Source organism: Diadema setosum, chromosome 3 (genome assembly GCF_964275005.1).
Source record: "Diadema setosum chromosome 3, eeDiaSeto1, whole genome shotgun sequence".
NCBI lineage: Eukaryota > Metazoa > Echinodermata > Echinoidea > Diadematoida > Diadematidae > Diadema > Diadema setosum.
Window position 1 is genome coordinate 26,423,339 of NC_092687.1, and position 23,410 is coordinate 26,446,748.

The 23,410-nt window shown below is 37.3% G+C and overlaps 1 protein-coding gene across 1 annotated transcript; it reads right to left on the reverse strand.

Moving 5' to 3' along the window:
- On the reverse strand, positions 1 to 15,641 carry LOC140246734 (MAM and LDL-receptor class A domain-containing protein 1-like). Its single transcript, XM_072326072.1, has 8 exons — positions 15,363 to 15,641; positions 13,146 to 13,302; positions 11,915 to 12,055; positions 9,520 to 9,767; positions 8,718 to 8,841; positions 2,389 to 2,529; positions 1,664 to 1,905; positions 1 to 186 (listed from the first exon to the last, which is right to left on the reverse strand). The coding sequence occupies exons 1-8, from the start codon at positions 15,639 to 15,641 to the stop codon at positions 1 to 3; spliced, it is 1,518 nt and encodes a 505-aa protein (XP_072182173.1).
- Positions 15,642 to 23,410: the final 7,769 nt, after the last annotated feature.

Genomic DNA, 23,410 nt, shown 5'->3' on the forward strand with positions numbered 1-23,410 from the left:
TCATCTGAGAGCTACATTGCGAGAATGTGAGAGACAGATCATACCAGTATCACACTGCCCGGCGGTTAGAGTGGCGTCGTCGATAGCGACCTCTCCGTAATCGATACCAACTGCTGTAGGTGATGCTGGTGTCGATACCTCGATACCGATGGTGAAAAAAGCCGTGCTGATGTTCGTAATTGCGAACTGCAGATGATAATGGTGGTAATAATGAAAGTAGGGAAACTCAGACTGCAGCAATAAACGTGATTACAGCAATGATCCTGATAACGTTTTCAGTAACAATATAAAGAAAAAGAACATAACAATGAGCACATGACATATATAAAATGGCATCCTTCTCTGTTTTAGAATTTCAAAGTGTTTACATTTTTCCACATGGGAAAATACGGAAAACATACTTTGATGGATGTTATAGTTTGAGTTGAGATGCGGATTTAGGTGTTAACTTTTTTGATAATGAAAACCAAGAATATGAAAAAAAAAAACCATAAAATTGTAAGAGGAATTAAAAGTTTATTTTGCTGAATATCGGTTGTAAAATGCCCGAAGTTATCTCCCAAAAGAAAGTAAGGGTGAAACAAATTGGTCCTAATTGTTGGGACCAATCTTTCATTTTTATCTGAATGATCCCTATTATATCATCTATTTCAAAACTGATTTTTATCAAACAAACTTGTAATTCCACCTAGAATTGTTTGCTCTTTAATATTTCATATACATGGGCTTTATTATAAAATAAAAAATAAAAATTAAAACCTGAATCCCCATCTCAACCAAAACTATACTATTCTTTTAAAGCATCTTGCAACTGGTTCTTGTCTTATTCGTGATGATCTTGTCCTTTGTTTTGTTGATTGTTGTTAGATTAATTTCTCTTTTTTTCTGTGTATTTTTTTTTTCTCACACTATTGCGAACGTAGTATAGTTTGAATGTATTTGTGTCCGTTGCGGGTATTCAAATAGTTGGTTCTCTTTCCTTTATTGTGAATACAGCTGTGTCAATTGTTTTAAGCAGTGCGTGCAAAAAGAGAGGGAACGTCTTCTCGTTATGGGCGCATGAGACTGAGACTCTGTTCTCATCCTATAGTCAATACAGGGGGCTTGGAATCATAGGTAGGGAGGTTACTAAACTCCTGTGTGTCTGTTCTTCATTGCCTTCTTATCGTCGCAAAGTGAACGTAATTGATCCAAGAACATTTCGAAGCCTGACCATTGATCGGAACAGGGGCGGATACAGGAATTCTGAAAAGGGTTGGGCGTCAAAAATATATCTATATATTTATGGCCCTACTTCTGGGTTTCATTTCTTTTCTTTTTTTATTTCTTTTTTTACAACCCCCCTCCCCCCCCCCCAAAAAAAAAAAAAATAAATACAAGAAATAAATGAATAAATAAGTAAATAAGTAAATAAATAAATGGGGCACGCCCGGTGCGCCCCCTCTGGATCTGCTAGTGCGGAACCCAGATTCCCCCACTATAGCCCTTTGAATGGTGTTTCAAATAAGCGTTTCTAAACGAGTGGGTTGCCTTTATCGATAGCCCGAAAATGCCTCGAATTCGTTTAAGATTCTGCATCAGAACTTTTTTTGTTAATAACGCACCCTAATATCCTCCTCCAACTCAATCCCCAAACATACAGTGTCCCTACACTACTTCTCACCTGTTCTCTGATCCAGTAGTCACCTTGTGTTCCGAAAAGACGAAATGCCTCCTTGACATGTGTAGTGTTGTTCATATTATCTATGGATGTCACTTTGACCACGAGTTCATGGCTAGACACGCCCTGCATGTAGTACCAAAAGCTGAAACACCATCCGGAAGAGCTAAGCAATACCGGTATGCGTAGACTTAGGACCTTTGAATTTTGATCCGATGACGTGGCAGCATACAGGTAGTAGCCATCTGACGTTTGTGATAACATATTAGTGAAAAAATGAGCAAAGAAAATAGGATTCCATTGGGTTTCGAACTCGAGACCTCCGGATACCCCGGTGCTCTACCGACGAGCAATTGAAAGACGTAGTACAGTAGTAATTTTCAGTGCTCGATACTAACATAAGATATTGTGAATATCAGCGTTTGTGATGCGGAGCGATATGAACAGGACAATATTTACCTGTAGCTACAAATTCTAACCTCAAATATTTCTCGTTTTCAAGAGAGCAGAAAAAAATGTAAACGTGAAACAATGCATTCCAATATATATCATGTGACTTCAAGCATCTATTTTATAACTACCGCTGTTTCCATCTTACTTAATTTCTACAGATCTCTCATTATAGTAAGACAGATAAAAAAAGATGACAAAAGACAAATCGTATCCAAAACGTGGTGACTCAAAATTTAATGTAACCTATTGGCAGGATCTGTGTAAGCCACACTGACCTCCACTGGTGTGGTCACTGCTAGGACCTGTGTCCGGCGTCCCAATTGTCCCTTGCCCTCTTTGCCAGTCTGCGTTGTTCGACAAGTCCTGCGTCCATCCGCACAAATCAACTTCATAATCGCAATCCACTCTGTAGCTCACTGGGAATGTGTAAGATTCGGAGGGGTCGTACGAAAGAATATGCAACAGTTTAACAAAAATGAACATGCGTTATTTGTCACGAGTCCTGCTTCCGTCCAGTTGCTGTGGTCCCCTCTCCATTCAATCAGGCAATCAACAATTATACTAACAAACAAATTGTACAAGCATCATTTTAGCTTTATAAAACTGCACTTCTCAAACCCACGTGGAAACAAAAACCTTCAAATATAATGAACAAACGAATTGGTACAAGGAATTCTATGAAAGGGAAAAGACACATAATAAATCAAAGAATCACGGAACAATGTAAACAAGTTGGACTCATGTTTCGTCAGGTCAGACGTATCTAAAGTAGAACTTTCACTGACGGTGATTAATTCGCACATTCCAGCAGCTCAGACTCCTATGAAAAAGAATTGAACCAAGAATTGTCAAGTGCAAACACAAATGTCGTTTACACAAATACACCCATAGATCTTTATACACATCAAATTCGACCACTAATAAACACTAAACAAAAAGTAAGTTCCCCATAAAACAAACCTCTATAATTTATGAATCAGGAACCTTTGAGGAAATCTGAATGCGGATCATGTAACTGTATTTCTCGGCTACCTATCATGTGAAAGTCAGTTGATATCACTTGGGCACGCTTGAGTGTGCATGAATTAAACTCAAAATGGCCACTTTTTGAAGTTCACAAGCCCAATTTTGCAACTTTGATTTGGTGATATCGGAACAAATTTCAATTTTCCAGGATATAAAAGCATGTAACATATAATTTGTGTGCTTCTTATCGTACCATGTGACCTCTGCACAAAATTTCACGGTTGAGTGAACACGGGGTGAAAATTACCAAAATGGCCGATTTGACATGTTTCTCATGGTAATTTCTATCAATTGAGATTAAACTTGTGTGTTGAACAGTTTTTACACACATTTCACGTAATTTCACGGCGGAATGAGCACATTAAAAAAAATGGATTAAAATTGTGCAGTAAGAATTGCGATAATTTTGCACACTGAAATCAACTGTATGATGCTTTTTTTATATTGTGCTAATACCCACCCGCATATCAGTGACCACCTGACATTTCAGTCACGTTTCAATAAGCATGCGAGGCTGGAAACCTTTTCTTTTACCCCATAAAATGAACAATTGGCAGTTTGGCCACAATCCCAACTGTAAGTTTGAAAGTTTGAAAGTTTGAAAAGATTTTATTTTCTGCATTTCATATTTTCTTTCAGAATAACAAAAATAACAAAGGCAGGTTCAATTACACAAATACAATTCTGAAAATTATTGACATATTACATAGTAAGTCATATTTTGTATGTAAAGACAAATGAAACGTTAAATAACATTCAAAATGTTTATATGGCCAATAATGACTTAATTCACAGTACAATATATAATATATACATATGATGCAGAGGGCCGCCGTTATAAGCCGTGCTTGAACAGACGGACAGCCGGAGTTAAATTACCATTTTTTATTGTAGTACTTGAACACTAATACAGATGGGCCATGTTAAAGTGCGCGTAAATCCAGTTTTATACAATTACTTGCTAAACAGGAGTGGTGCCTGTGAGTGCGTGTGCAGGTGATGAAGCGCGAAAGTGTTGATGGTCAGCACTTCTAAGAAAATGATTGGATATGTTATAATATGGGCGAAGGGTCAAGCAGCAAAGTAAAAGAAAAGGAAAAGGGGGTGGACCAAATATTGCCTTGTTGTTGAGTATAAGAGGTTCATGTGAAGAGGAGGAATTTATGTTTTGGAAAGCTAACAATGGCTTTTGCATGCAATGTGGTTCATTTCACGGTTGAATGACCACAATATGAAACAATGATTTATCTTATCGAAATCATCCAGCAGGTGTTGCTTGGATATTCTGCATTTAAGATCAACTGAAAAACATTTCGTTATTATGTTTTAGGACTGATATATATGTCTTAGTGATCCTTGACATTCCTTCAAAATTTTACACGTAAAAGGGTACATGGGGCCGGAAATCCCTCTTATAATCCATGGCTACCTTTGATTAAATATTGAAGTATTCATGGGAAATTGCTCTGCCTTTAGTTTGATGAAATCTCTTTGTTGGGGCAGAGATGAGAAATTATCCAAATTGAGTCTCTGGGCCTTTGTTCTCGCTACTGAATACTAATTTTGGCATTAAGTTCTTGATGTCGTTGTGACGTCACGAAGTCATGCATTTACTCAAGCGAAAATAAATCCAATTAACAGTATCAAATTTCACTTTTGTTAAACACAAATATCCTCCCGTGCTGCAAATATGCACTGAGAGTCTGGAGACAGATATCGAATGTGGTGAGATAGTGGCCTTCGTTGTTCATGTGGTGTTGATGATTGTGATGGTGATGATAGTTGCTTAAAATGTTGGTTGACTATTATGCGATCGTTATGGCAATATAACACAAATTGGGTAGCATCTGCACTCACTTTTTCAGGCGCTATCAGCTACCACCGCTGAACACGTCTTCATAAACAAAACAAACGTAAATCTTATGGGAATTTCAGTCACGAAAAATGGTTTTGACCCGCACACTTTGCTCATCTTTTGTGCTCACTGAAGCATGTCACAATGTAATTTTTCATTGAAATTTTATTTTTTTCATTGAAATCAGAGTAATTTCCCAACAAAAATAAAACTAAAATATAAAAAACAATTATTTTTTTTATTATATAGGGTAAAAAGTATTTTCAAGCAACACATGTTCATTGAAGCGTGACTGAAATGTCAGGTGATCACTGTACGCACAGTGGCCAAAATCAACACAATTCTTACTGCACAATTGAAATTGTTATTTTTGTTTGTTTTTAATGTGCTCATTCAACCGTAAAATTACGTGAATTGTGTGTAAAACCTGTTCAACACACGAATTAAATCTCAATTCATAGAAATTATCACGAGAAACATGTCAAATCGGCCATTTTGGTCATTTTCATTCCGTGGTCACTCAACCATGAAATTTTGTGCAGAATTCACATGGTACGATAAGAAGCACATAAATTATACGTTGCATGGTTTTTATCCTAAAAAGAATGAAATTTGTTCCGCTTTTAACAAATCAAAGATGCAAAATTGGGCTTGTGAACTTCAAAAAATGTCGACCATTTTTACTTTAATACATGCTCACTCAGGCGTGACCAAGTGATATCAACTGATTTTCACATGAAAAGTAGCCGAGAGATACAGCTACATGATCCTGTATTCAGATTTCCTCAAAGTTTCCTGATTCATAAATTACAGAGGTTTGTTTTTAATAGGGGGAACTTACTTTTTGTTTAGTGTTTAGTTTAAATTCTTTAGTGTGGTTGAAAAATGTGCGGTTACCTTGACACCTTACTTTTTCTAAACTATTCACCACTGAACACAATTTCCAAATTAAACAACAAGATGTATCACCTGGTTGACAATGTCCCCTCAGTAATCTCGTGTTGTCTATCGCAAGAATACCCTGAAAAGTACTGCCAGCTCCAGCCCCGTCGAAAACAATCACAAACGGATCCAGAAGATCCCATGTAATATTCATCTATAGAAAAAGACGATTTTTTTTTCTTGTTTGATTATCTATGCATAAGTTTATCTAAAGTTATCAACGACAAAGATTTCAGAATTAAGACTATTTACGTCAGAATGTCGTTGATGTTATATCGAAAGAAAATTATCAAGATATCAATAGCGTATTTCATTTCCAAACTCTTATCCAAGTATCTAGCCAATTATATATTTTTTTAAATCAAGCTGACTGCCACTTTTTCAAAATAAAAAAGAATGTGCATAAAGTGCAAAACAAGTAATAGGTGGCAACTCCTTTGCGATGAATAGACCATAATGGATGTATTTCATAGAAATGATTACAGCTTATAAGGAATTGTTCATCTATTAGACCTTCCAAATTAACAAAGTAAAATACACAATGCCCAAAACAAAAATGTCTGTGTCGGGAGCCTAAAACAATGATCATACTCATTTTATAATGAATATGAAGAAGCGGAATTTTGGGCACCTGTCCATCTCTCCAGCCGTTCCATGTTGTGTCCAGTGAATGGAATGATCCATCTCCAATCAGGGAAATTTGTGCACTTCTAGAAACATAAACGCGCAAAACATTGGCGCCTCCTTGGGGTACGTAGTACGAAAAGGTGAAGCAAAGGTCACTGTCTGCATCAACCACGTGATTCGGCGGACTGACCAATCGTGATACGTGATTTGCTGGATGCTTACTGGGCTCAATGTAGAAATATCTTCCGGCTAAGAATATGAAAATGTTAAGGTCTCATGGTTTAAAATTTCCTTTGCTCCTTGTGTGAATCTTGTTTTTTTTTCAATGAATTGTGTTTTTTGTTGTTGGTGGTGTTTTCTTTTTGGCCGAACAGAGACTGTATTTGTACATAACTGTAAATGCCAAAAATTTCATTGCTACCCGGCCATCTCAAGAATTTATTTTAATGGAATGAAATAATCAATGGACAAACATCTTCAATACAGGCACTGCCAAGCAAAAAACCACCACATAACGTTGTTGGGGGTAAATACCGCTTCGAAATCCTAGCTGTCTTCTGCAAAAATAAACAAATAAATAAATAAATAAATAAATAAATATGAAGTCACCACAGCCTATCAAATGAAAGGTGGCCCCATATTTTGTTACTCTACTTTAGGTATCATGTTTTTCGTCCTCTGGAACATTGAATATTTCTGAGAAACAATGCTCTGTGGGCCAAACAGATAATCGATTGGAGGGGACAAAGCTTAGTTTGATCATCATAGAAAAGCAAAAACAGAGGTCATAAAGTTTCGTAAAATATATTCGTAGAAAGGGAAATTAGAAATAGGTGAAACGGAATGAATTCGGAAGAATTATGTATGCATAAAATATACAAATTTATGGGGATATTTGTGAGGATGTATCATTATAGACTTGCTTGGCATTTAAGTCTTTGATCCCACGTCTTGTTTAAAATGCAATTTCTTCAAATTCATTTTCTTTAGAATCAATGATAATTCAAAGCACATATAGCTGGTAAACTTGAAATACTTAGTCGTTGGATGAATAAAACCAAGGAAGCATATTAGCGATGCAAACACACTTCCGTATATAGAGCGATCACGTGATGGGCCTAAGTCTGACGTAGTGACATTTTGGGACACCAGGAACCAATCAAAATCGTCGTTTCTGTCTTGATGCCAGCCACAGACATTCCTGTCGAAATCGCAGTCCACGCTCGACTCACTATCTGTAGGAAATAGTAAAATTTATTTGTTGTTGTTTTATATATAAGTATATCTAACTAACATACATTTATGCAATCATACATCATATACGTACATGTAGTGTTTTCATTTCGGGGGATTTTTTTCAACTTTTTTTTTAATTGTGAAGTTCATGTATATTACAATAGTCATGTTGTCAATTCAAGAGAAAGCATAAAATCATAAAGTTAATTGAACGGCCATGTAATGTATCAATCAATGATTTTGCTTGATTTGTGAACAACCGTTGCCCATGTAACAACCACAAAGCTTGCCCTCCCTTCCAGCAACTCAGTGAACTCCTGCACTGTGCAACTTACTTTGAACGTTCCAGGTGAATGAAAATATAATGCTTTGTTACCATAGGGTGTAGGAAAATAAACATCCATAAATTGTAATACATTGCAGGAACGGAGTATAATAAGCGCTTCGCTCAATTACTAGATTGCACACAATCGACATACTCATGAGCAAAGAAAGTGTTATTTTCGACTGTTAAAACAAGTTTCATAATGGATTTACAAAGCTGACTTGATTGCTTTGATACATAGCAAAGAAGGAAGTTTGGAGCGTTATACGTAAGCAAAGCAAGTTTTAATAACATGTAACATAGATGTTTTTATTTTTTGATGTCGGCGATGCTTTCTTGATTTATTAAGGAGAGCGACAATTCCTTAAAGAGTGATTTTATAATTAACAAAGTCTAATAACAGTACCTCTGAAAAAAAAAAAAAACATCGTTATACGAAAAAAAGTTTCTTCTGAATGAAGGTGAGATCAGAGTACATTCATTCAGTCAATACACATTCATGTCATCTATTTCTAAAGATTTAAAGCAAGACCAAACAATATCATCTACGTTTTCTATCAAATAAAGAGAGAACATCAGATTAGAAAATTTACCTCTGAGACAGTCTCCGTTGAGCAGCTCAACGTCATCGATGGCGATACAGCCGACATCACCTGAACCGATGACGACTTCGAAGGTCACACGGAAGCGATGTGATGCTGGCACGGCGATGTCGACCTGGCGTAGAAAAAAAAAACGAAGATATATCGGGAGGGTATGTGAGATAGATAGAGAGAGAGGGAGATAGGCAGACAGGTAAAAAGACAAACAGACATGACAGACAGAATTGGGAAAAAAACAAATGTGATGCTTTCGAAAAGAATATGTGCACGTATACTTGGCTTAGCTTATACACATCTATGGTTCCTGTAGTCAAACCATGAAATAATGTGTGTGTACAGTGTGTGTGCGTGTGTGTGTGTGTATGTCTGTGTCTGTATCAATGTTGGGAAACCTATACGTTTCCGCCACTATTTTTTCTCTTCTCTTTCTTCTTTTCTCTTTTTTTTTTCTCTCTCTTTCTTTTCCTATCGTAGAAAGATTGCACGACTGGTGTCGTGGTCAATGAGGCTACGATTATCGATTATCGCTTTATCAATTTCTGCATTTCTTTTCTGTGCGCGTAAATCATTGCTTGATTTTGTTATGATATTTACATGCCTTTACCAATGATTTCCACGAGAAAGATACAGACTTTGATAAGTGCATCAAAGAGGAACTCCGTAATATAGAAACAAAATACTAATAACCTGTATTCACGATCTACCCAGGACCAGCTCACTTTTCCCAGCAACGATAATAACATGACATTGTGACGTGGCATTCAAATCGAGTTAAAACCCTCGCGCTGGTTACCATAGAAACGAGCCAGGCATCCCCTTGACTGCCTCTCTGTTCAAAAGCGACCTCTGGTGACGAAGTATAGGTTGTATTTTCCTCTACAGTTATAACCCGCAACGTCCCCAAGTCACCGCCAGTCATATGTGACCAGAACCTGAGGCAAGTGGTGTTGTGACCGCTCGGTACCAGGAATGTAGGACCGGTGATTATGGCCGTACTCTCTCCAGATCTGCCTTGTGACTCGACGAAGACGTAGCCACCATCTGACCAACGGTTATGTTAATAAAATCGATATAGACAGGTGTGTGAACATCGTGGATTAGGTTCACACACACAAACACACACACACTCACACACACACACACACACACACACACACACACACAAGCACACAAGCACACAAGCACACACAAGGACACATATATGTATCATATGTTACATCATGGAATTACGCGCAGAAATTCGAACTGTGGATCCCTCGTTTAGAAGGAAACCCAGTACCGAATATCAGCTGAATTTCATTTCACTTATAGGTGGAACCTGCTGTAGAGCACTTAATTGTTTTACAATTATTTTTATGCACTTAAAGCCTACGGACGACAGCTACAAATCGTTCATGAGCCACAGTAAAGATTTAAGTAGTGAATGTAACAATGATGGTTTACAATGATATAAAGAATGAGGGAACAGCTGAGAGGTCAGAAAGGTTTATAGTTTTAAAGGCGTTCCATATTCAGATATAATGTACAGTATAACAATATGTAATTAAGCAATGGTAAGGTATACAGAGTACATATCTGATACAAATAATACGAACACACTCCATTAGTTGCGATGAAAACAAAAGAAAAAAGGTGATGTTACTGAATTAATTATTATTGTCTGCTGTCGATGTGTTGTAGAGGAGGATTTCACTTCCATAGGAACTAATGTATGATGCTTCAAAGGCAATTCTCATTGGGATGTTTTGATTAAAAAAAAAGGTGAAACTTGATTATTTCCATTTTGTAAATGGATATGGGAAGCTTGTTATTTTGAAAATGTCACTTACGGCCTTCTTTCTCTCTTTCTTTCTCTCTCTCTCTCTCTCTCTCTCTTTCGCTCATTCTGCGAGAGAAAGTGTTGAACATAGGGCCTACATTACGCAGAGCAGTATGGGCATGACGTTAACACTTAATGTTTCATGACGCGTGAAATCAAATGAACCTCGGTCTTCTATTCCAATGTTTGCCTAAATTTATGTAATGACAGTGATAAATAAACAGAACGCTAGCCAGAGAGGGGTCATATTTAACCTATAGAAGAAAGCAGAGAGAAAATTTGAAAAGATACATTGATAGGGGAAAATTTTAGTTTAATAGCCTTGATATCAATAATTGCCGGGAGAAAAAAAAGTGGATGTCCCATTGGCTTAAATAATATGTTTCTATTTAGGCTGATCATTATTATAATTTAGAATCAACTCCCATTGGCGAAAGATTTGCAAAGCCAGGTTGCCGTTGTAGAATCAAACAGAACCTCCTCTGTTATGGTGTTTCATAATGATATACGATGGTCAAATATATTAATACCCTTCTCCGCTTGTATCTATGAGAGCCCTTCATTTGGTATGATATACATATGAGTTGTGTGTGTGTGTGTGTGTGTGTGTGTCCGTGTGCGTGTGTGTGTGTGTGCATGTGTGTGTGTTTATGTGTGTGTGTGCGTGTGTGTGTGCGTGTGCGAGTGTTTGTGCTCATTAGAAGCAAAAATTGTGATAATATTTCAGAAAATAATATACGTGTATATACGTGACAATACAGACTCATGTGCTACTGTATATCAATGGCGTAAGAAGTATTTTGACAGCAGAATATCGTCGTTTTCCATTTCTTGTTTTCAATATTCACTTACACTGTTTTCCTGTTTTGATTTCCACATGAAATTTCAAAGTCCAATTTTTTTTTTTCTTTTTTTTTCTTTCCCTTATTTTTGCTACCTACAATATTATATCATGATACGATATAATTATTATGACGTGACATGGCGTGACATGATAAATGACATGACGTGACATGACATGATATCATATATTAGAACATCATATCATAATGCATCATATTATCGTCTGTTGAGAATGAGAAGGGCGTTAAGTTGTCTCGAACACTATGGGTTTTGTGGACACTTATCATTCTCAACCGACGTTATGATGATTATGATTTTTTGGTTGGCTTAGATTGTAGAGGAACTAGAAATTGCCACCAATGGAGTCGTACTGTTGCGATACTGCAAGATTTTCTTGGGCTATTGTTGGTATTACGTTATACTACTTTGTGTTATAATGTCATTAGTGGTATAATTATATATGCCATTTATATGCTATTCATTTGTATCAGTCTGGTCCTTCAAATCGATGATAAAGCTTACTCACATTCAGACGTGTGGTCAAATGAGGGACATGCTCCTGACGTTGAAGGATCTCCAGCTCGAATCGACCAATCAAAATCATCGTCGGTGCTTTGGACCCACCCACAGAAATCTACGTCAAACGTGCAGTTGGTTTCTGTGAGACCTGCAGGTTATACATGAGTTGAATGAATTGCTTTCATAATGACAAATAATTATCCTAATTGGAAAAACATCAATAGCTCTGAGAAATTCTCGCTCCTAACGTGCCATACCATTCATAGAGGCATGATACTATACAAAGGGCATGCATTTTTCTGGGGCCCTATTCAGCAGAAATCAACGGCCAATTAACTTATGCCCACGTACTTCACACATAGAGGCCATGCAGTTATCATTATAAAATAGGACAAAAAACAAACATACAGACACACAAACACACATCAATGATTATTCGCCACATGCTTTCTTATATGGTCGGCAGTAAGTGAAACTTTTCTAATAGTCATCAAAACATCTTTTAATTGAATACACAGTTAGACCTTCATTCGGCTGCTGAAACATTCTTTGGACAAGTTTATGTCTTCGCGGGAAACATTATAACCTTGGCAGTTTCCCAAGCTGCTTCCTGCTTTTCTAAATTTTCTGGAAGTTATTCATCGAGAAAACTTGATTAGCAAAGGAGGATATAGAGATTTTGTATTGAATCGTGGATATGTATTATGTTCCACAGAAAAAGATTTCTTATGTATAAGCGCACTGAGATACTTAATGGGAATTGCGCTATATTAAAACTAGCTATTATCATTATTATTATTATAATTGTTATTATCATTATTATTGTTATGATTTTGATTATTGTTATTACTGTTGTTGTTATTATTATTGTTATTATTATTACTATTATTATTATCATCATCATCATTATTTAACAAGCACTCTTAATCTGACATCTGACACACTATCAATTAATATTAGTAACGTTCCCCGTCTAGATGAGAAAATTAGGAGCTTTCTCGATGTCTATGGGGAAAAAAGCAATCTAATGATACTGTCAAAATGCTTTCCTCAATTTCCTTAAGATAATAGAATGAACAATGGTATTGAAATTGACAAAGCGCAGAAGCAACAAACAGTAAATATTGCACTGGTTTTCATAGATAATTATTCCCCCTTTCAACGGGAGGGTCCCAGGTGACCTGTGTATTAAGTCTATGGAGATACCAAAATTCAGTATAGAATGGGTTGATACGAACCATCCCAGACAGACAGCGGGCCCTGGCCCAGAAGTTCTAAGCGTAGAAAGATGCCATACATCCAAGTGTTGGGGTGGACTCGGATGAATCGCGCCACCGGTGAAGGGTTTAAAGTTTGCGTGATCGGTGTGCTATTATCATGGGATCCAGGGAAATACTTTCCACGAGAAAAGAAAAGAAAAGAAAAGAAAACAGCGTTAGCTGTCGGTGTAACTTCTCCTATCAAAGATTCGTATCTCCTTTAAAGACAGTCATAGTTATATGTAGTCATCCGTCAGTCCGTGCAAGGAGATACTTTTGTCTACAAAATTCGAAATTAATCCCAGTATTTGCATTCATGTTTTCTTTTAAACATTAGGAATCTATTCGTGATTTAATTTGATATCATAAGGGCTTTTTACACTTGCAAATTTTTACTTAGTCCCGTACGAACGGTGGGGCTAAGGGGGGGGGGGAGGGGGGGGGGCTTAACCCCACCGTTGGTACCGGACTATCCTTACCCCACTTTCTGTTTACACTTGTTTTTGCCAAAGTGGGCTAGCCCCACCGATAATCCCGTACTATCTGGCACTGCAAAATAGCAGGGTTAGCACCGCAATTGCGGTGCCAAGCAAGCGAGTGTAAACAGAACGAAAAAATAATCCGGGGCTAAGCGACGGAGACGAAGTCCGACCCACCACTGACCAATCAGAAACAAGGTAATCAAGTGCTACCCGTGCGTGCGTGTACTTGTACAGTGCACAGCATAACCATGAATATTCATGCGGTTTGGAAAGTACGGGACTAAGAAATACGAGTGTAAAAAGGTCAGTTTTCTCCTTAGCCTATAGGACAAGAGGTTTTAGTACGGGATTTATTGGCGAGTGTAAAAAGCTGAAAAACATGGTACGGGTCTAACGATAGTCCTGGGTCAGAGAAAGTTAGGGGTTAAGAAACACGAGTGTAAAAAGGGCTATAATGCTCTTGTGTTGTTGTCGTTGTTTTTTGTTGGGTTTTTTTGCATAATAGTTAAAACAGCCAATCGTTAAAAAAAATTGTCATTTCCATGTTGAATTACAAATACGACTGGAGACAGAAGCAAAAAAAAAATATAAAGATATTGTGAAGATTCCTGCCAAGTAATATTTTTTTAATCGCCAAAAGTGCAAGATCGATGCGTCTCTACAGTAAACTATATGTAATTTGTGTTGTGTAATGCTTTAAAAAAAAGAGCCACACAGATAACGCATTTTGATTTTTGGACCCTTCTATATCACTTGCTTTACTTTCGACACCATGGAAAAAAAAAAATGATCCTGAATTCATGGATATAACCCACATTAGTCCTGTTAGTAAAGTATGCGAAAGCGGCCTCTCATAGGATTTGAAGCCTTTAGTAAAGACAGAAAAAAAGAACAAGAATGAAGTTGAGAGAATGAGAGGACGGTTACAATTCGTAAGTCTCAAAATTGAATAAGATTTGTTAAGACCAAAATGAAAGAAAAAAAAGTTCGCTATATTCATGATATTTAAAAGGTTTGTTGATCGGAAAGCGAAATAGATTCGTTATTCCGGAGGTCATTAACAAACATTTTCTTTTAATTATCGGTTTGACGAGCCTTATTATTTATTTTCGGATTAACGAGCCTTCTGAATACCGAACCTACGGAATATTGATTGTGGATACCATTCAACTTGATTCTCCGGTCCTGCAGCTCCCAGCTTGGAAAACGTTCCAAGGCCCTTTTATTTTACTGCCAAATTCAGTCAAACAATTTCTTTTCCACACTGCAAAATTTAATGCCAAGTTATGTCTGTCAAAATAGACTAAGTTTAATCCCATGTTATGTAAATTCATTTTTACAATGTGTGTTGCCATGGAAACTCATTCTATATTGGGTATGTTAGACTTCGTGAACTTAATTGCAATATGCGGTGTTTGAAGCCCTTTCGAGTATAACAATTTTCACTGCTGTAAATTATATTCATGATATATCAAGATGATAACATTTTAATGTTAAGTTCTTTACTTTTTAGCCGAAATACATTGTACTTGAAACACTTTATCATGTCTGCCATTTTCCACAAGATAATCATGGTTTGTTCAACTTATTGTATTCATGTTTTATAATATTAATTCGTTTGAAATGTTTTACTTTCTTGGTTCTTAGTCATAGTACTTTGTATTTTGCTGGCAAGGTCTCCCAGGGGCAATAGAATATGTAAATGCACCTTTACTTCACCCAGCTCGTCTCTGTATGTGATCCACATGGAGTCAGCTGCTAACATGTAAGTCAGGACGAAGGATGACACGTAGTAATTGGCGGCGTTGCCGTGACCTTGAATCGTTATCCCAGTGACAAGATGGGGGAGTAGAAGGTCAATTTGGATCCACTGGTTGCGGTCATTGGTTGCCGGTGACCACCCTACGCTCCCTCCATAGAGTCTGGCGTAGGAAGCCGAGTATCGCGCCGATGAAGATGTTAGCTGGCTTGCTGCAATCGTGCCTGATTGCATGCCTAGTGTTCGCCCGGGATTTTTGCATTCATATGCTGCAATATAGAATATACACTGCATTTGAATTTCCATCAACGAAACAAATGAACGTACATCAACATTAGTGAAACACACGAATGCTTCGTCTAAACACAGAATAATCAGAGCACCCGCACAAACATAATCATCCTTTCCAGTTTTACTCCTCAATCTAGCTCGCAATAGTTCCGTTCAATTCAATGTATTGCTACATTTCCATGTTTCTTATTAAAAGCAATAACAGCTACAAAATATACAAAAAGTATATAACCCCGTCATCTGATTTTGGTAAACTGAACACAAATGTCAGTGGTCAGATTATGGTATTGAGATGTCCCAAAGAAGTAACAGAAATATTATGGGGTCTCCATTAATGCAAGCTTTTAAAATGTAGCTCATAAATTTCGTTGGTGTGAAAATTACCGAAAACGAAAATGAACATATCTACCAACTGAAATTATTCGAATATTAAAATCAAGTTAATCAACGTGGAAGGATAATCTAGTATAGACCACGTGTTCCTTCGAAATATTTGTTGAACAAGTTCTTACTTTAATTCTCGAAGGAGAGCACATCTTTTATAATTATATGATAACATGTATAACTTGCCTCTCCATCCAGTCCACTTACATTACGTCTTATCGTTTATTTTAACATATAATGTTCAGCTCCTACATGTTCAGGTCTGGAAGTAAGAAGTAATTGTCATTCTTAAATGATTTGAACAAACCTAGCATCACTTAGGACAAAAAATAAAACTTTTCCAGTGATACTTCACTTGTTACACTACAAGTAGTATGTTTGGAGTTATGATTTAAGAATGTCTTGCTTTTTTGAAGTTTTTGAAGTTTTTTGTTTTTTTTTTATTTTAAGCATTTAATGGTAAGTACTTGAATAAATAAAAACGAAATTAACTCATCTTGCTATCAAACTTTTCACATGTTATTATCATACCCTCTAAAGACCATAATCAAATTGACTTAACGAACTCAGCGTAGAATTGCTTTGAAAAAAGATATGAGAATAAAAACGTTAAAAATAAAAACTTTTAAAGCAAAATAAAACAAACGAGTGAGCACAATAATGTACTGGTACAATTTAAGTTGGTCAAGATAATAATGTCCTTTCTCCGTATAATTTCACGCCTATAAATTCGGGAACCTACAGTTTTTACAAGCATCATTGCTTTTATGTAGGCCCCATCATATTTCTGACATTGATTTGTGATATCCTGAGATGATAATGACCATTTATATTTGTGTTTAATGTTTGTTTGTCTTTTTTTTTCAAACATAAGATATGGCTGTATATATTTTGTACTTTTGTTTTATTGTCAATCATTTTGTAATCCCATCACTGAGAAAGTGGAAGTATGAAATAAACTTGAAACTTGAAACAATAATGCTTGTACATTTTGGGCAATTAATTGCAAATGTGCGGCCTGAAAGCAAGCGTGTAATTTACATTCTTTTTACTCATACTTCTGTCCCCTAAAATTCATATTGGACACTACTTACGTTATTATGTACGTCATTACTGTTTTGCTATTTGTATACTCTGGAGTTGTTTGAAGTATTATTTGTGTCACCTTTATATTTAACAGCTTTCGGTTCAAAAACTTACATTCACACAAATTGGAAGATAGAAATGATATGAACAAAAAAGAGCTATACATTGCAAAAATTCTTACACTATAATACTGCATGTCATTTGATTTCGTAAGTATGGTAAGCGTGTAAGCTAAATTTTGCTATGATTATGAAGTAAAAAAAAAAGAAGAAAAGAAAATCAAAAAAGCGTAAAAGATAAAAAGTAAACGTAATTAGATCTGCATTCGCTGTTTATACGCCAAATAGAATATAATGTTATGGAACCCGCCTATGTGGTATGGAAGCTGATCAATCTTGTGGAAAGATGAAGTTAATGGCTTACTCAGTCTGCGTTCATGAATTAAACAGGGAAGGACGGCATGGTGACATCAGAGTTTGCTATTAGCAGGAACTCGCTTTCATAAACAAAACAAAAAAAAAACATTAAAATAATAATCTCATCACCCTCAGCAAGGTTAGCGCTGTAGGCCGCATCATAATGAGTATAATTTTCGAAGCCAATGTCATTTCAGACTCATCTTGATGCCTAAGTGGCTTCAATGTCAAGTTTAGTTTGGTGACAGCCATATAAAACTGCGTGCCATTAGTGGAATAATGAAGGGAAAGATAGTGATTGAACATGGCAAAAAGAAAGGTTTCATTAGCGATATATCCTACTTTACCTTCCAACAGCATAATAAGTGGTAGTCAGCATTAAACACAGACACTTACGCACATACGCCCACACGCACACACACTAGACACACAGACACATGCAGGCCTACAGTGATGGTATATCTTGTACATATCAGGTAGAAATTAACGTCGAAAGCACCAAAGTCAACGTGATAACTTAATGACTCAGTCACTTCATACTGATGTATGAAGTGTTTTGTTCTCGTTCGCCGCAAGGCCTCTTCACGTATGTCTTAAAAAAAAAAAAAGGGGAAGAAGGGGTGATATCGAGATAGGCAGAAGAATGTATGGTATACATCACAACTCACCTTCACAGCAAATTATGCCAACGGCCACACTATCCTCACGGATGTCATTAACAGACCAACACTCTATGATGTTTTGGGCTCCCTCCGGGCATGTGATTACAGAACGGTTGGTCGATATGACTCCTGGTGGCAATGTGTAGGCGTCGCCATTGATTGTCGCCCAAACTCCTTTAAATCCAAGGTACCGACAAATGAGCTGCGACAATTCAGCCCTCCAATGACGAAATGACATGAACTTCAGGGATTGGTCGTCATCAATAGATCTGAACGTGATACATCCTTGTCGATGGTTGCCACCAAGCAGAGATACCGATGAAATAAAATCCACTGTTAATAAGAATTAAAGCACAATGCATTAATGCGCGTCAATACACAACGTGATAATTATCATGCACATAAAATGTTGCCACTAACAGCACATGATACATTTCTTGGGTTCTGTTCTCTTATATGATTATATACATACAAATGTGATAACTCTGTATAATTCCAAGTCCTCCATGCTCGAGAAAACAAACAAACAAAACATTCAACTTGATGATTCTAAATTGTCTGTCTTCTTCACGACCATTTTGACGACGGTATTGATATGCTCATTAGTATCATATGCTTAAGAAGAAAAAGAAAAATTCAATTCGAAGATTCTAAATTTCCCGTCTTGTTCACGATAGTATTTAGTAGTATGTTCATTATTATTATAGTATGCAGAGCTGGATAATGGGACATCAGGGGCCGTATTCTTAGAGCTTATTAAGTGTCTGATTAGCACTTAATTAGCAAATCGGTATTCTGAGAGCATGATTAAGTAGGGGGTATATTAACTACCATAGCGACAAGCGTTTTGGCGGGAAAGACTTACGCGCTTCCGCGTATCAATGCGCGTGAACCTCTGAGAGGACTTAATCACAGAGTTAATTACGAATCGGTATTCTGAGGGTGTAATTAAGTATGAAAGTTAATGGAAAACTTAATGATACCAAAGAGTGTCATTAACTACTCTGATATCACGCATTATAGCGTGTTTTCTCCGCCACAACGATACTTACCGTCTTCGGTAACCGAGGAGCAGTTGAATCTTGTTATCGTGGTATCCGTAGAATTCATAGAAAAAAGAAATATAGCCCATCTTCGAGGAATTTTGTCATTTTATGTGAGCAAAGAGGTTGAGATTTTCGCGTGCGTAAGTGAGTGGTTGTAATCAAATACCGGAATGTGCGCACGGATCTCTTGGATTGTAATCACAGGGGGCGTGAAGGAGCGCGCATTGAGGGCATATTTGCGCGTGTAATCATCATTTTGGCTTGTAACAACGCGTCTGATTGGATGGAATAACAATTAGATGGGAGGAGCCTAAGATAATTATAGGGGACTTAATCATACCTTAATTACGTCCTCAGAATACCGATTCTGCCCATGATTAAGGGCCTATTAACTTCTCGACTTAATTACAAAGTTAATCACATACTTAATTACGACCTCAGAATACCACCCCAGGGCATCACGTTGCATCCAATCCAAGTGTGCATCCCCATGCTTTTTGTTCCTTTTTTGTTCGCTTTAATGGCTTCTTAATTTCGTCCATGAAGGGCAACTTGTCATTCAGTTGTAACTATGAATGGACTGCAACAACGAAAGACAAAGCTGAGTGTGGCAACCATAGCGGGATATCACTTCCGTTCATTGTTGGCAGGATAGTAGTCGTTATCATTCTTAACTGCCTGATTGCCAACATCTCTGTTGCCTCTCTGAAAGAAGCTATACGCGCGGTTTCAAAACAGCCTCTAGCTATACAGTGAGGCAATTACGGCCATGCAAGATAATGTGTTTACAGAAGAACTTTGAACAGACTTCAAGCAGTACAGAATGCAGTAGCACGATTGCTCACTGGGCTGAGGAAGTATGACTACATCACTCCTGTCCTGGCTGTGCTGCATTGGCTTCCCATCAAGAACAGAATTGATCTAGAGATCATGCTGCTCACTTTTTAGGCTATTCATGGTCTGGCCCCAGAATACCTGTCTTCCCTAATCGAGCGACGGCAGCCTTGTCCTGGATTTCGTTCATCTGGCCTTAATCTCCAGATGACCATTACACATCGCAAAGGACACGGAGACCGGGCATTTTCCTCTATTGCTCCTCGCCTATGGAACTCCCTCCCATCTTTTCTTCGTGAAATTGACAAACTGGATCACTTCAAAGCCTCGCTCAAAACTCACATTATTCACCAAGCATTCAATAATTGTTAACTCTCCTGAAGGAGTTTGCGCCTTCGAATGTTTCTATAACAGATATATGGCGCTATAATGCTATACATCATCATCATCATCATCATCAACTTGGATCAAAACATTGTCTTCATTGACATTAAGAATATATATAGAGAAAGAGTTGGCGAATCTTGCAAAGCATGGGTATGTGAAGCTCATCAATCTTTTGAAATGATGGTATACAAAAGCCCTCGTCGTCCCCATGGGCAGAATGAACAATAGACGCTGTAATTTCTGCATTGGCTCCTCACAAAAATATGATTGCCACATGAACATTTCTAAGCTGTAATATCAGAGCTTAAATCTTCATACTGGTTGATGGTACCTTTCAATTGTGAACAAATTAAACATTATTGGAAATTGGGGTATTTTCTTACACAGGTGTATTATTGTTCAGTTGCAATATTTTTTTTTTTATTTATTGCCTTGTCGTGTACCATAGCACAAATATGTAGATTGACGTAAAAACTTGCCAAAACTAAAGGAAAAAATGAATGTATTTCATGACATTGTTATAGAATTGTAATGTTCATCATTTCAACCATACAGTGAAATATGATTCATCTGACTTGCTTCTAAATGTCTCTAATCTTTCTTCAGCTATTTTTTCTCTACTGGGGGGCTCGGTCAAACAGCCCAAAAGTCGCGTTTAAACGCATGAATCACGCATGAACTTTGGTTGTGCGTGCTTGTCCGTCGAGAATTTTTACGCGATGAATAGCACCGATGACTTGCGCAAGAATATGGAAAACCACGCAAATATCAATGAAAAAGAACACACTTTCAGCGCCTAGGCACGTAAAGGCCCCAAACAGGTCGAATAGGTGGTTGTGCGCGACGACTGAGGTCCACGGAAAACCAACACGCATAATCTGCACATTATCACTAATGAACTGCGTATGAATCTCGGATGATTCGCGCATGAACACGATAGCGGCAACATTTTTGCGGACGATCACTAATATTCCACGCATTGCCCGCACATTGCCCGCGTAATCTGCGCGAAGCCGAGTTTTGAGCTGCTCAAAACCTGGAATCGCGTAAAGCGCCGATCCGGCACACATCGGCGAACAACTACGAATGTTCCACGTCAGACAAACTCATGAATTGCGCAAATCCCCATGTATTGCGTAAGGCTCGAGTTTCTCGCGTGATTCATGCGTTTACTCGACTTTTGGGCACTGTGATTGGGCCTTAAAGAGCATTAATGTGTCAGTAATTTTTGCCAAGAAGGAATACCTGATCCACATTGTCTTCCTGTGAATGGTTCCGGACAGTCGCAGACAAAATTTTCCGCTGTCTCCTTACATATTCCTTCGTTACGGCAGGGGTTCGGGATACATGCTGGGACGGAGGAGAGAAAATTCAAGCTGATGAACAAATACAATGTACCAATAATGTCGCACTTGAATTACATAATAATCATTTGCATCTCATTTAGCTTAACCGCTTGAGAAAAAAAAAGGTGTTTTTTTCTTCTCTAACGGATTATTTCTAAGCCATCTTTGTGTCATCTGACAACTTTCGTGTTAGTCCCTTAACGCACAGACACGCAGACAAACAAAAGAGCCACATAGACGCATGTACACTCACTCACACACACACGCACACACACACTTCATAATTATCCCTTTTAGATGTCTTAGATAAACTGCCACCTCCTTTTCTTTGAATAGAATATTGCCGAAGCGCAATCAGGCTGTTTCCATTCCATTGACATTTTGTATTGACAGAAAATTGTGAATTCCATTCCATCATCTTTCTGCCCGTTTAAACATCGGGCTGCTGCTCTTTATACTCTTTCGTAGGAGCATGTAGAATTCCATAAATGTCTTATTTGATCCGAGTTTGATGACTAATTGTTAAGCCTTAATTGTTGACGAAGAATAAACGTCTCCGTGCATACTACAGGCTCAAGAAAATACATTTAAGGACTATTAGTCTGGATGGGGAGGGGCATTTTGAGGGGACGTTTTGAATGCATTATAGGCCTATATATATATATATATATATATATATATATATATATATATATATAACATTATTATTATTATTATTATTATGTTACTATTATTATTATTACTATTATCATTATAAAGATTGAAACATCATTCTTCGCTGCACTTACCAGGTGGAGCACAATACCAGTTGGTTTTACCTCTAGCCTCCTTTGTTACCAAAGCAGCGTAATGAGGATGATCCAAGGGAACAATTTTCGGAATAAGTCTAACTCGTCTTCCAGCCGCATCAGAGAAACCGTACGGACATGCTTCAGCGAACTCCTCGGGAATATGGGAGCATAAGTTCTCAGCAAACGCAGCGACTGACGGAGGAGTCGAGAAAATTTATGTGAAATATGGCTTAAAGTGAAAGTTTTGTCGATTTTTTAAGATCATTGTGACTTTTTAGAGTAGATACGCCGAAGCGTTCGGATGAAGAAGGAATGCTCTTTTTTTTTCAATTATTTTCAGAAATAATGTCTCAAACTCAAACATTGATTGTTTTGAAGATGATAAAGAGTAAGAGCCAGACGCTCGACTTGGGATTGATTAGATACTTATATTATTGGGCTTAATCAAAGTCACCAGACAATGTCCCTTGAATAGTGCAACACATAATAATAATCAGAATCTGCCATAGAATTTGGAGAATATTTAATGCCAAGTTCTGAGTCATTGCCGGCGTCAATCACTTCTATCTGAACGAAAAATGATTTCACTTGAGATTGAGGGAAGGGGGAGCACGATAATCATTTACTTTAATTGCATCTGAGCAAATAGTAATTTGTTTAATCAAAAACACATGTGAGACTAGTTCTTCTTGCACAGACATAAAAACCTCCAATGATTGTTAAGAGTAAATAAAAAAAAAGGATGCACGACATGCATGAC